This window comes from Lathyrus oleraceus, chromosome 7, assembly GCF_024323335.1.
Source record: "Lathyrus oleraceus cultivar Zhongwan6 chromosome 7, CAAS_Psat_ZW6_1.0, whole genome shotgun sequence".
NCBI lineage: Eukaryota > Viridiplantae > Streptophyta > Magnoliopsida > Fabales > Fabaceae > Lathyrus > Lathyrus oleraceus.
In genome coordinates this window covers 194,350,849-194,366,084 of record NC_066585.1, presented here as the reverse complement: position 1 = coordinate 194,366,084, position 15,236 = coordinate 194,350,849, and the positions used below count along the sequence as shown (strand labels likewise).

The following is a 15,236-nucleotide window of genomic DNA, read 5'->3' as shown; positions in this document are numbered from 1 at the left end:
CTAAAAGTCACGTAGGCACCGTTAATGACAATTGTGCATTTTTGAAACAGGATAATTAAAAAAGACCAACGTTGTAGATGTTATGCAACTTAAAGGACTGACCGGTAGCGAAAAAACGTTAAGGACCAACATGTTACAATTAAATATCTAAAAGATTCATGAAGTAATTTTGCCTATTAATTAAAATTAAATACTTATTTCTATTTCAATGCAAAACAATAATTTTTAAAAAATATAGTTCTTATCTTCTATGATAAAGCTTCAAAACAATAATTTTTTAAAGATATGGTTCTTATCTTTTATATGAAATAAATGATAAAGCATCAGTTTTTTAAAATAATGTGTTCATTGAACCCGAAATATATATCTAAATCGATCCAACCGAATCGCACAACTAACGATCCGCCTAAACCGATAATCGATCTAACGGTTGATACTGATTGACGCAAATAGGTTGGACTTTTCAATCCATGATTAGTCTACGGTTCGATATTTTTGGTCCGCCCCGACCTAACTTAACTCTTGTCCACCCCTAAACACACCTATTAATCAAGCATTCAGAAGTACTAAAGTTTTAGTGCAATCTCAAACCATAAGGAGAAGGTTCACACATATTCACACATGATAAGTTCCAATAGCTATCTTGGAGTTAATTAAGCTAACTAGTTTTACTTATCTACTAACAGCCCTCAACATCACTTCAATGAAGATAGCAATTGCATGCAACACATCAGAGTCCATCCACTATATAAATGTGAGTCAGTGGAGTTAGGAGACGAAAAAGAGATCACAACAGTACGACAAGTGGCACAAAATCGACAACACATGCTTAAGTACATAAAAATATAGGTTTTTAGTTTTTTTCTTGTTTGTTTTTAGAGTTTAATCTTCTAACCTATTTCTTCTACTAAAACAAACAAACAAAAATTTAGGATAAGAATGTGCAAAAGTATAATTATCTGAATTATATATCAAAACTAAATTGCATTGAATTCAAACATTTAAATTGTAACTATTATAAACAATTCAGTAAATTAAACAATGTTAGCTTCTTAGATTGGAGAATACAGACAACATCCAACAGATATTGCATTGATGATGTCCATTCTGATAGAGTACAATATGTGAGGCTCCCCAGTTGCAACTTCAACATCAGTTTTTCAGCATTGCACTGCATTGGAATTTGGAACAAGAGATCAACAAAAGCAAACACAAACTTTTAATTGGAAGTAGAAAATTATAGTTACTACAATAATGTGCCATAAATTCAGACTAGAAAAATGGATCAAATTTGAAGTCTTTTTTGTTGTGCTTAAGCTTACGGTGTATGTCCATACTCTCTTCGGCTGAATGTGCCTTTTCATCATTTCTGTAAACATAAAACCATAGAATCCAGGCATGTTTGGATTAAATAATTTGAGTTTATTTACTAGTAAAAGTTTTGTGAGAATGCTATGAGAATAACTTATAACATTGATTATAAGCTGTTTTTAGCTTATATTCGTAAGTTCCTCAATATAAATTATGAAAATAGCTTATAGTTTATATGAAAAACAATTTAACTTTATTTTATTTTCTACTTTATAAATAGCATCTAACATGATAAGCACTTATGATGCTAGGGTCTTAGAGGAGACATTAGAGGGTTTAGTAGAGTTTATTATTCATACACCTAGGAAGTTATGTTTTCATTAATAATATAACTGCTTAATCGTTGATCCATGTTACGATCCTCAAGTTACTCTCTTTCACCCCCTCCCGAATCCCCGATACTTGGTAGAATCTATAGTTTGACTAGGGACCCAGTAGACTAACAAATCAAGAAGAAAATGCACAGCCACAAAATGTGATGTGACAATAGAATAGTAGATACCAATAAATGATTGGATAGAGAGAATATTATATACCTGCGGATTGATGCATGTCAAAATAATGCTTTTATCATGTAACTGCATCAGTGGTCGAACTAAGGGCTGATGATTGTCGGATAATGCTGGAACAAGCTCAGATTGAGTTTTTATCACTTTACCATTATCAACTACCTGATCATTTTCAGCATACTGCTTCAATATACTCTTGTCATCTGATAGCGCTTGATCTCTGCCTGCATACCAGATATATGTGGTGGATCTACTCTTTCTCATGAGTGAATCAATTATTTATATCCTCAAATGAGCGCTTTGTGTTTGCTACAATAAGTGTTTCATTTCATCCAGGTCGAACACTATACCCAAACATCTGAGATTTAACATCACAATGAACGGATTATAAAGTCCCTTGGTAACAATAAATCCCCAGAAACACGGTCTGTCATCATTTTGCGAATGCATTGCAACCAAATGTAATTCTTCCTCAAACAGCGGCAAAACAGCAGTCTGCAGAGGCCAATATTGTGACAATTATTACTAATATTTAACAAGAAAATTAAAGATAAAGTAAAAGGTAAAACTGATGATAGAATAAGTTTAAAAAGGTGAGGAGTAAATTTAAGCAAGTCAGCGCAGAAAAGACAGGGTTCTTTGTAAGCCAGTGTAGTTTGGGAAATGCTAAAGAAGCACACAGTGCCAAAACAATTTGATATCATAAACAACCCAACCATCTTTTCAGTATGATACATACGGACAGAATTGCTATTATGTTCAAGTCAGCACCAAAAAGAAACATTTTGTACACTTTAGAGCGTAATCCTCCCTGATCTCCATTAAATTTGAATTGAGTGTTTTATCAAAAACCTTAACCAGCACAGACACAAATTTCACTATCAATTACAAACTTCTCAATCTTGGCAACAATTGCTATAGGATCAATCAACAAGAAACAAAGAGTCCGAATAAAATAGTCTCTGAACATCATAACACCACAATTCAGTTTAGAATTATCTATTAAGGCAAATTATTACAAAAATTCTGTCAACATTAATTCAGTCCTGAGATTTAGTCCAAAATCATAGGGTTTGTGGCCTTTTTCTACTTTATTTATATATTTTTTAATTCAGATTTTTACCTTGTTCTCTCTCATACATAAGGAGGGCAAGTGAGAGGGCTGATTCAGATGCCGTGTCTTTTACTCCATATTGAAGCAAACACCACAAGAGGTAATAGTGTAAAGCACAGAAAGTGGTGGACACCTCTCACTGGGTTGAGAAAACTGAGTAATTTAGATTGGATTTCCTTCACATGGTAGTCCTTGTTGTTATTCCCTTTGGCCTTCTGGGTGTATATCTACCTCACTCAACACCACCTTCCCTTCATACACCACCGACTGATACTTTTTTTTTGGTCCCTTCAAGTCAAATCACAAAAAACAAAGTCTTTGGAAATTTCATCAATAGGCCGTATTTATCATAGTTGCCGTAAAAATTTGTTTAAGATCAAATTCAGTACACTGATTGCTATATTTTCGCCATCCTGGTAGCATTTGACCACAGTTATGCTACAAAATTTTAACATTGGTCCACCGCATCTCAATTTTCTCACAGGATCCTCACACACTTGGACCTATTAGGGTTTAGGGTTTAGGATTGATTGTAGCTTCTGTTTCACATCATCTGTCACACATTTTTCTTTTGGGAAAATACCTTCAACAACCTTCTCGCGTCAGCCTCTTTTCCTGGTATACAAAAATTGGAACTGATAAACAAGAGGGTGCTGTCAGATGGCACATGTCCTTTTTCACACATTTCTCTCAGCAAAATTTTCGCCTCATTTCGGTATGACAGTTTAAGTGCCCAGTCAATCTCTGGCTGATATGATAATTTGCACCATCCACAGATTAGAATGTCATATGTTGAAGAATTAGGAATTCTTCCTCTTGTCAGCATCTCATTCAAAAGTTCTCTAGCTTGGCGCATCTTTCCCGCTTTAGCATAATCACTAATAAGCACATTATAGGTTCCTGTAGTGGGAACAAAACCTTTGGTTATCATTTCACAATAAAGTTTAATGGAATCTTGTTTATTTCCAACTCTACCATGGCCAGAAACCAATATGTCGTAAGTGGCGGCATTTGGGACAAATCCGCTTTCCTTCATCTCACTAACTAATTTATATGTCTCTCTCATCAAACCAGCATTTGAAAGACCTCCTAAAAGGGTATTGTAAGTAGTAATATTCGGAGAGATTCCATCAACCAACATCTGTGAATAAGTATCAAACGCCTTCTCCACATGACTGCTTGTGCAATAACCACGAATAAGGGCATTGTAAGTAACATAATCAGCTGAAATTCCATTTTTTACCATTTCATCAATGACCGCTTTTGCCTTTTTAGTCATACCTAACCTGCATAATACAATGATTAGTGTGTTATACACAGTTTGGTTGAGTTCGAGGCCCATGGCTACAAGCTTCTTGTGAATTTGCAAAATCACATCTGCTTTTTTACTCCTTGAAGACGCTTTAAGAAGAAACCTGTGAGTAATTCGGGTAGGTACAAACCCCATAACCAACATTTCGTTTAAAACATCTATTGCCTTTTCAATTTCACCGGTTTTACAAAGCCCGCCAATCAGAATGTTATAAGTGACTTCATTTGGCATTATCCCGTAGCTCTTCATCTCATTCAAGAGATCCAAAGCCTCTCCTATATTACCTTTTATGCAGTATGTATTAATTATAGTGTTATATGTAACACAATCTGGAGCCAAGCCCAATTCTATCATTCTTGAACAAACATATTGAGGTTCATATTTCCCCAGCCTCAGAAGCCCCTTAATCAAAGCATTGTAAGCAACAACATCAAACCGAGTGTTTTTCTCTGTCATTTCCTGGACAATGGAAAGTGCGGCTGACTCATTTCCTTCTTTAAAGTAGCCATCTATTAGGGAAGCGTAGTTAACGATATCCAGGTCAATACCCCTGGAGTGCATATCTTTAATTAACGACTGAGCTTCGTTCATTCTCCCACCTCTTTTCAAGTTGTTCAAAAAGATATCAAATATGATATTGCTTTTCTCCAATCCACGTGATTCCATTTCCTTATAGAAACCAGCAGCAACGTCTTGCTCACCTGCCCTAAAATAGGCATCAATTAAAATTGCATAAACAATAGTATTTGGCATAATATTCCTTTGGACCATCTCCCTTAATACATCAACTGCTTTACCAAGCATTCCTTTTTTAGCATATCCGTTTATAATCGAAGAAAAGGTAACAACATTTGGAGGAACACGTTCCTTCTCCATTTTTTGTAACACCAACTCTGCAAGTTGCATTTCTCCTAACTTGCAATACCCGTCAACCAATGCCGAATAAGTGACACAGTTTGGAACAAGATTCAGCTTTAGAATAGTATCAAACATTTCCTCGGCTTCTTTCAATTTCCCAACTTTGAAAAGTCCGTCCATTATAGCTGTGCACATAATTATATCAAAAGAAATGCCCCGAACAACCATTTGGCTTTGAAGATTAAAAGCTTCCATAACCCTCTTTGATTTGAACAATGAATTAATAATTGTAGAGTACGACACATGATTAGGATCTAAACCCATTTCATACATCTCTCTAAACAAAACAGCCGCCTCAGTTAATTTACCATGCCTGCAGAGTCCATAAAGAATAGAACTACAAGTAACCACATCCGGCATGATTCCATTCATAATCATTTGCTCATACAGAGAAAGCGATTCTTCAACTCCAAGATACTTACAGTATGCAGAAATCAGTGTTGTGTAAGTGACAAGTGTCGGCCGCAACTTTCCTATCTCATTTCGAGTTACAACATCATTATTTCTCAACTGATCTTCCTCTTTCCGAAATCCCAAAATCTCAATGAAAAGACACTCAGCCTTGGTAAGATCACCCGTTTTACAAAAACCTTTGAGCAACGTATTGTAAGTAACAATATCAATCTTGACATCACTCCTCCAACTGTTCTCCATTAAATCCATTGCTTGACTCATCAACCCACATTCACAATACCCATCAATCAAAGTGTTCAAACCAATAACATCTTTTGAAACCCCACCATCAACCAAGTTGTACATGACCCATTCAGCATATCGAACCAATCCAACTCTGCAATAACCCTTAACTAGTATATTACAAGTGAACGAATCAACACATAAACCCCTTTTAACCATCTCAGACAATAAACCAAAACCCTGATCAACCAATCCTTTCTCACAGAATCCCCAAATAACAGTATTATAAGTAACATTATCAATATCAATACCATCATTCCTAAGATATCCTAAAGCCAAGTCCAAGTCACCAACTTTACACAACGAATGAACCAAAACATTGACACTAAAAACATCAGGCACAACCCCACAAAGCAACATATCGGAATAAACAACTTTTACCTGAGAAACATAACCAGAGGCATTGAATTCATACAAAAGCTTATTCCAGAATGGCAAAGAGGGAACCAGACCAAGGTTACGCATGCGAAAGAAAGCATCGGAGGCGGTACAGAACCTGCCACATTTCAAGTAGAGACGAACGAGGGTGCAGAAGAATGAAACATAGAGATGGGTCTTTGTGGGTGGGATCAAAATCGAATCTTTATGGAGTTGGGAGGAGAACTTCGTGATGGGGGTAGGGTGGAAGGTTTTGAGCCTGGTTGATGAGAAAAGGAATAAAAGGGTGTTGGTTTGCACCTTCTTGAGATGCATCATCGTGTTACTGAAGTTTCATGGACATGTTACTGTCTCAGTTCGAGTTCAGTTGCATTGATATGGCCATGGCGTCGTGTAGAGTGGTGAGAGTGGAAATCGGCGGCACTAACTGTTGTTTTGATTCACTAAAAGTTCTTAAAAGTATTCGAGAATTGATATTAAATATAAAAGGATTTCTTAATATTTCATATATTTCTTAGTCACCACGCGATAATATATAAATTCGCAGGATTTTATAAGCATTAAAAATTTAGTTAATATTAAAATATTTTGGAGATGTATTTTCGGAATATTTTGGAGATTAAATTGCATCAGATATTTTTCCTACCTCATTTCTCATTTTACTCAAATTTAATTTCAAACTTTCTCAACTTTTTTCTCTACACCAAATCAAAACTCAATCAACAAGGCTCAAGGAAACTTCAATCAACATCATCCGATTCAACATCAGTAACATCAATCTCTTGTAAATTTTTGAGTTTTTGTATAGATGAGTAGAAACCGACGATTAAGGTTAGAAATGAGTAGAAATAACATTTAAGATAGTTTCTACATAATGTATTAGACGTTTGTTGGTCGAAAAGGATGACCAAAACATGTTTTTTTAATTGCATGGGGTACATTCACGCCATTGATACAACTTCTGAGTTGTAGAAAATTTCGGAGATGCATCTCCAAAAAAATTTAGCGTTTTAGTTTCCCAAATTCCGGAGATGCATCTCCGTAATTTTCTCAGTATTTTTTTTCTTGCTTGTGGTGTTGTTTCTTTGCACTAATTGTCTGCTTTACTTGAACTTACAAACATAATGGTTGATAGACACGATAAACTAAGGCACACGAGGGTTGCTCAGCACGCATCATTGCAACAGGAGATGTCTATCACACTCGACAATGTCTCGTGTTTGCTACATCTTCCGATCAAGGGGAAACTCCTAGATCATTGGAAGATTACCAAAGACAAGGCACTCGAGATGATGGTAGACTATCTGGGGACTGACCCATAGGAGGCGAAGGAGGAGTTGGATAGGACCAGGGATGCTCATGCTAGGTTTGAATACCTGAAGAAGATATACACATATGAGCTAGAAAGAGCACATCAGGCCATAGGTGGTGGCAAGCAGGTGGGGCACCACATAGTGCATGCTATGAGAGCATACCTGCTATATTTGGTTAGCTCTGTCATTTTTGTGGACGAGAGTGTCACTTATGCAGAGGTCGTCTATCTATGGTACTTCCTGGATTTCGATCGGATCCATGAGTACAACTGGAGGACCGCTTGTTTGGTTTACTTGTACTCGAAGTTGAGAGAGGGTTGTATGTAGAAGACGAAGCAGGTCACAGGCAGCGTCACATTATTGACGATAACAATAATTATTGGTCTTTTAATGTTTCTTTGTCATTTTTATTTCATCTAAGCAAAGTCATTACTGATAATTCGTGTGATCCAAACTTTTCATTTCAGGCTTGGATCCTCTAGTACTTCTCGTGCAACTCTGATTGGGTTAGTGTTGAGACTTATTGAGGATATGTCGCGTGCTACTGTTTTTTTTCCTGCTCGGAGGGAACCAAGTGATTGATACTTTCAGAGTGTATCTTGACCGTTTGGTTGTCGAGGACATACACTTCAACAACTATGTTGATCACCGCTAGACGTGGTCATTTGACAAGATAGTAGTATACTCTGGATGGTTGGCCTGCGGATCACATCTCACTGCTCCTCATCTTCTCGAGCGCATCATGGGACAGTTTAGCTACACTCAGACACCTTGTTCTCTTTGCTCTTTCTATTTTCACACGTAGACAGATAGATGACTGTTTAATGATTATGAGAGTCATCTGGTACCGGAGGAGGCACGTATCATAGTCGTAACGACTAGAGCCACGTCGAAGGGTATATCAGATGGTTCTTCAAGGTGGCACATTCGTACATGGTGCATGCTGCTCTAGGATACCCACATAGACCAGCTCATTAGGAGATACTAGTGGAGAAATTGTCACAGTTAGATCATGTTGAGGATGTATTTCCTAGATGTCGTCGCATGTGGAGATTGCGCAGGCACGCATTGACATATGTATCTTGTAACACCCTGATTTAATTTCCGTATTTATTTATTAGGTGTTTATTTTAATTAATCATTATTTGGTGTGATAATTAATTAAATATGTGTTCTGGTGATTATTTGAATTATTTGAATAATTGAATTTTATGAGTAGAAATAGCAATTGTCTAGTAATGGGCCTAATTAATTAGAATGGATGGATAAGTGGGTTAAGCCCATTATGAGTTAAAAAGATAGTAAGAGTTTTAAAGATTAGAATTAGTTTTGTAAAACAAGAGAAGAAGAGAGAATAGAATAGAAGAGAAGAGAAAGAGGAGAAGAGGAAACTAGAAGAAGAAGGACCTAGAGATTTCATCTATACTAAGGTAAGGGTGGGATTTCAAGTGGTTATGAGTAAACATAATATATGTAATGTATGTGGGTTAGATATCATGAACTTAGGATTTTGGGATTTTGATTTTTGAGAAACCCTAACATGTGTTTATGTTTTATTCCATGAAATTGATGTTTATGTTATGTTATGATGTTTCTATATTGAATTTCATGAATGGGTATGTGTATAGAACATGATTTGGTGTATAATTAGTGGAGCTTAGAATCTTGTTTCTATGATCCTAATAGTTGTTATATGATATATATATATATATATATATATATATATATATATATATATATATATATATATATATATATATATATATATATATATATATATATATAGGTTGTATAACTATTTATTTCATGAAAAATGATGGATTAATGTGGTTTTATGATGAAAATTCATGCTGGACAGTAGCATTTTTGCAACAACAATTTTTCTGATTTTTGACAGCATTTTTGCAACAACAAATTTTCTGGTTTTTGACAGCATTTTGAAAAACTTGTAAATTCAATAACTTTTGAACCGTAACTCCGTTTGAGGTGTTGTTTGGACCGTTACGAAGCTAAGGATATCATCTATAATGTGATATTCATTTTGATAACAGTAGATTAATATTTTATCAAAAGAATCCTAATGTGGATGTATGTTGTATGTGTGGTAAATGTGAATGACATGTTTTCTATTGTTTGGCATGTATTGGATGGTTTTAGATGGATTTTATGAAGAAACACTTGAAATTATGTATGTGATGATGTAAATTGGTGAATTTGATGAATAACATGAATTAGCTTGTTTGCTTTATGTTAATGTGTTGTGATGAGATGATGAATGTTATTCGATGTATTGTTTGGGATTGAAGTCATGTTAGGTGTATGTTGTGCAAATGTTGGATATGGTATGCTTATGTATGATTAAGGGATTGTGATCCTCTTAATTGCATGAGTTTTATTGTTGTTTCACACTTACACTAGCATGAGTCTATGAAAGAGGCAATGTTGGGTAATCTCGCGTAGATTATTTGCTTGTCCCAAACCTAACGCCGAATGGGGTTTGAAAGCTTAAGGCAGAATCAAGCTTTAGAGGTGGTTATCTAGTATATTTGAGAGACGTTCGACAAGCCAGAAATGATAATGGATGGGATCCACATGCATATCACATTGAGTCACACATTGAGTCGCACGTGTCGGTGTGAATTGTTGTTTGTGTGATTATGTGATATGATTGTGTGGATATGATTTTGGTAGATATGCATATACATGGATTTTAGGTGATCCATTTGATATGAATTATTGATGTGATGTTAATGTGATATGTGTGCATATTTGTGATATATGTGATGAAATGGTGACTTTTATACATTATGGAATCATGTGAAAGTTGTATACATATTTGATGATGATTTGTAAATGATGATGGATGATAATATGTTGATGAAATCGATATGTTGTGAAATATGACTTTTGTACATTATTTAGTATTTATAAATGAATACTTGTGGATTATTGAGCCATGCCGTATGATGGTAAACATGTGACTCTTTAATAACATGATATGATGCATGTTTGTATGAAGCGTGACGAATTATAATACTATATGTATTTTTGTTATATATTTCATATTATTATGTTTTTCTATAATGATTTGAATTCTCACCCTTCTGTTGGAATGATGTTCTATCGCGACATCGCTCAGGTACCGGAGATAGTGGTGTTTCGCACAAGGATTAGATTCGGAGGCTAGTTCTTGTTGTGTTTTGACTAGGTAGTCTATAGTGCTCTGGTCATGTAACACTTGGGTTTATGGGATTATTTGCATTTGTTTTGATGTTGAGAGATATTGTTGTGCTCTCTTTTATCTTGTTATTTGGATATGTTGGTTTTGATGTTGAGTGGCCTTAGAGCCCAAAACGATATTTTGTGGTAGATTATTTATGGGAATCATCACTATTTACCATTTATGAAGAGAGATGTCATTCCGTTGTGTGAGTTTGCATGTTGGTTATTTGGTTTTGATTTATAATTCGTGTTACTTGTATGTGACCATGGCATGTGTTGTTTCTGGCAGAAGTAAATGTGATGCCCTAGTGTATGCATGATTTAATTTACTCTGATTATGAAATTGTATGTTGTATTTGAGTAGTAGTAGTTTGGGGGGTGTTACATTAGTGGTATCAGAGCCTGGTTGGTCATTCAGCCATGTTATGAATTTGTTTAATTCCGTTGTATCTGATTTGTGTGTATGACACAATCGATACGGTTTGTTTGAAATGTCCATTGAATATTTGTGATAAAGATTTTGAAGTTGATTTAGTGTGTCTTCCATTGAGTCAACTTGATGTTATTTTGGGAATGGACTGGTTGAGGGTCAACCATGTCTATATCAATTGTTTTGCGAAAGCTGCTCTTTTCTTGGCCCAAAGAAGGAAGGTGATTTATTCTTGTCTACTCAACAAGTGAATGAATTTGTGCAAGATGGTGCTGAAGTGTTTATGTTGGTGGCAAGTTTGAAGCTTAGTGAAAATGGAACAATGGGTGAATTTCCAGTTGTTCGTGATTTTCCTGAAGTGTTTCCTGACGAGGTTAGCGATTTTCTGCCTGAACGTGAAGTTGAGTTCACGATTGATTTGATTCTTGGTACTAGTCTGGTATCGATGGCTCCGTATCGGATGTCACCATCTGAGTTGAAGAGTCAATAAGAGGATTTGCTTGATAAGAGGTTTATTCGTCCGAGTGTTTCACCGTGGGGTGCACTTGTCTTGTTAGTTAAGAAGAAAGAAGGTACTATGAGGTTGTGTGTGGATTTACAGACAACTAAATAAGGTTACTATCAAGAATAAGTACCCGCTTCCGAGGATTGATGATTTGATGGATCAGTTGGTTGGTGCTTGTGTGTTTAGCATGATTGATTTGAGGTATGGGTATCATCAGATCCGTGTGAAAGCTGAAGATATTCAGAAGACTGCTTTTAGAAGAAGGTATGGACACTATGAGTATTCAGTGTTGCCTTTCGGTGTGACGAATGCGTCTGGTGTATTTATGGAGTACATGAATCGGATTTTTCATAAATATCTTGATAAGTTTGTTGTTGTGTTTATCGATGATATTTTGATCTATTCGAAGAGTGAAGAGGATCATGATGAGCATTTGAGGATTGTTTTATCTGTATTAAAAGAGAAGCAGTTGTTTTCTAAACTTTCGAAGTGCGAGTTTTGGTTGAAGGAAGTGAGTTTCCTTGGCCATGTGATCTCTAGTGGTGGTATTTCGGTTGATCCTTCTAAGATTGAGGTTATGTCTCAATGGGAAGCGCCAAAATTTGTGTCTGAGATTCGTAGTTTTCTTGGTTTGGCAAGTTATTATCGAAAGTTTATTGAAGGCTTTTCTAAGTTATCTTTGTTGTTAACGCAGTTGACTAGGAAAGGTCAAGCTTTCATTTGGATTGCACAGTGTGAAGCTAGTTTTCAAGAGCTGAAGAGGAGATTGACTACTGCTCCTGTTTTGATTTTACCGAATCCCTCAGAGCCATTTGTTGTGTACTGTGATGCTTCTTTGATGGGTTTAGGAGGTGTGTTAATGCAGAATCAACAAGTTGTAGCTTATGCTTCAAGGCAACTCAAAGTGCATGAGAGGAATTATCTGACTCATGATTTGGAATTAGTTGTTGTTGTGTTTGTTTTGAAGATTTGGAGACATTATTTGTTTGGGTAGAGATTCGATATGTTTAGTGATCACAAGAGTTTGAAGTATTTATTCGATCAGAAAGAGTTGAATATGAGGTAAAGGAGATGGTTGGAATTCTTGAAGGATTATGATTTTGGTTTGAATTACCATCCTGGCAAAGCGAATGTTGTGGCCGACGCTTTGAGTAGGAAATCTTTGCATATGTCGATGTTGATGGTGCGAGAATTGGATTTGCTTGAACAATTTCGAGATATGAGTTTGGTTTGTGAAGATACTTCTTTTGGAGTGAAGCTTGGTATGTTGAAGCTTACTAGTGGAATTTTGGATGAGATTCGAGAAGGTCAGAAATCTGATTTGGTTTTGGTAGATCGATTGACGTTGATCAATAAGGGTAAAGGTGGTGATTTTCGGATTGATGAGAATGGTATCATGAGCTGTCATGATAGAGTTTGTGTTCCCGATGTTTCGGATTTGAGAAAGAGGATTCTTGATGAAGGACATCGTAGTGGTTTGAGTATTCATCCTGGTACTACTAAGATGTATCAAGATTTAAGGAAATTGTTTTGGTAGCCTGGTATGAAGAAAGAGATTGCGGAATTTGTGTATTCGTGTTTGATTTGTCAGAAATCGAAGATTGAGCATTAGAAGTTGTCTGGTTTGTTACGACCGTTATCTATTCCTGAATGGAAATGGGATAATATTTCTATGGATTTTGTTTCTGGTTTACATATGAATCTGAGTAATTGTGAAGCTATTTAGGTTATTGTGGATAGGTTGACGAAATATGCTCACTTTATTCCGATTAGAATGGATTATCCGATTGAGAGGCTTGCAAAGTTGTATATTGAGAAAATTGTTAGTTTGCATGGTATTTCGTCTAGCATTGTGTTAGATAGGGATGTGAGGTTTACTTCGAGAGTTTGGGAAGGTTTGCAATGTGCTTTGGGTACAAAGTTGTGTTTGAGTTCTGCTTATCATCCACAGACAGATGGTCAGACTGAGAGAACGATTCAGTCGCTTGAGGATCTTTTGAGAGCTTGTGTTTTGGAACAGGGAGGTGCTTGGGATAGTTATTTGCCTTTGATTAAGTTTACCTACAACAATAGTTTTCATTCGAGTATTGGTATGGCTTCGTTTGAAGCTTTGTATGGTAGAAGGTATAGGACGCCTTTGTGTTGGTACGAATCTGGAGAGAGTGTTGTGGTTGGACCTAAGATAGTTCAACAGACTACTGATAAGATTAAACTGATCAGAGAGAAGATGAATGTTTCTTAGAGTTGTCAGAAGAGTTACCATGACAAGAGAAGGAAAGCGCTTGAGTTTGAGATAGATGATCAGGTGTTCTTAAGAGTTACTCTGGTAACGGGTATTGGTAGAGCATTGAAGTCGTGTAAGTTGACGCCGCGTTTTATTAGTCCGTATCAGATTTCTGAGAAAGTAGGTGATGTGGATTATCGGATTACATTGCCGCCGTCACTTGCTAATATCCAAGATGTGTTTCACGTGTCTCAATTGAGGAGATACATTGTGGATCCTTCACATATTGTCCAATTAGATGATGTTGAGGTTAGAGATAATTTGACCGTGGAAACATTACCTATGAGGATAGAAGATAGAGAGGTGAAACAACTCCGTGGTAAAGAGATCGCTTTGGTGAAAGTCGTTTGGGGAGGACCGAGCATGAAAACTGATGGATTAATGTGGTTTTATGATGAAAATTCGTGCTGGACAGTAGCATTTTTGCAACAACAATTTTTCTGGTTTTTGACAGCATTTTTGCAACAGCAAATTTTCTGGTTTTTGACAGCATTTTGAAAAACTTGTAAATTCAATAACTTTTGAACCATAACTCTGTTTGAGGTGTCGTTTGGGCCGTTACAATGCTAAGAATATTATCTATAACGTGACATTCATTTTGATAACAATAGATTAATACTTTATCAAAAGAATTCTAATGTGGGTGTATGTTGTATATGTGGTAAATGTGAATGACATGTTTTCTAGTGTTTGACATGTATTGGATGGTTTTAGATGGATTTTGTGAAGAAACATAATACTTGAAATTATGTATGTGATGATGTAAATTGGTGAATTTGATGAATGAAATGAATTAGCTTGTTTGTTTTATGTTAATGTGTTGTGATGAGATGATGAATGTTATTTGATGGATTGTTTGGGATTGAAGTCATGTTAGGTGTATGTTATGCAAATGTTGGATGTGGTATGCTTATGTATGATTAAGGGGTTGCGATCATCTTAATTGCATGAGTCTTGTTGTTGTTGCTCACTTACACTAGCATGAGTCTATGAAAGAGGCAATGTTGGGTAATCTCGCGTAGATTATTTGCTTGTCCCAAACCTAACGCCGAAAGGGGTTTGAAAGCTTAAGGCAGAATCGAGATTTAGAGGTGGTTATCTAGTCTATTTGAGAAACGATCGGCAAGCCAAAAATGATAACAGATGGATTCCATATGCATATCGCATTGAGTCACACATTGAGT

The 15,236-nt window shown here is 36.0% G+C and overlaps 1 protein-coding gene across 3 annotated transcripts; it reads right to left on the bottom strand.

The window, feature by feature from the left end:
• Positions 1 to 942: 942 nt before the first annotated feature.
• LOC127108341 (pentatricopeptide repeat-containing protein At5g14770, mitochondrial) lies at positions 943 to 6,752 on the bottom strand. Of its 3 annotated transcripts, XM_051045803.1 has the most exons (4): positions 3,004 to 6,752; positions 1,908 to 2,375; positions 1,323 to 1,369; positions 943 to 1,171 (listed from the first exon to the last, which is right to left on the bottom strand). In XM_051045803.1, the coding sequence occupies exon 1, from the start codon at positions 6,614 to 6,616 to the stop codon at positions 3,551 to 3,553; it is 3,066 nt and encodes a 1,021-aa protein (XP_050901760.1). In that variant the 5' UTR covers positions 6,617 to 6,752; the 3' UTR covers positions 943 to 1,171; positions 1,323 to 1,369; positions 1,908 to 2,375; positions 3,004 to 3,550. The 3 variants fall into 3 exon arrangements, with proteins under 3 accessions (XP_050901760.1, XP_050901758.1, XP_050901757.1); XM_051045801.1 differs by having other exon boundaries at positions 943 to 1,369; XM_051045800.1 differs by lacking the exon at positions 1,323 to 1,369.
• Between the last annotated feature and the right edge of the window lie 8,484 nt (positions 6,753 to 15,236).

What these genes read in the sequence shown, in the direction of transcription:
- LOC127108341 (XM_051045801.1), bottom strand. Translation starts at nt 6,616, where the DNA reads ATGATGCATCTCAAGAAGGTGCAAACCAACACCCTTTTATTCCTTTTC.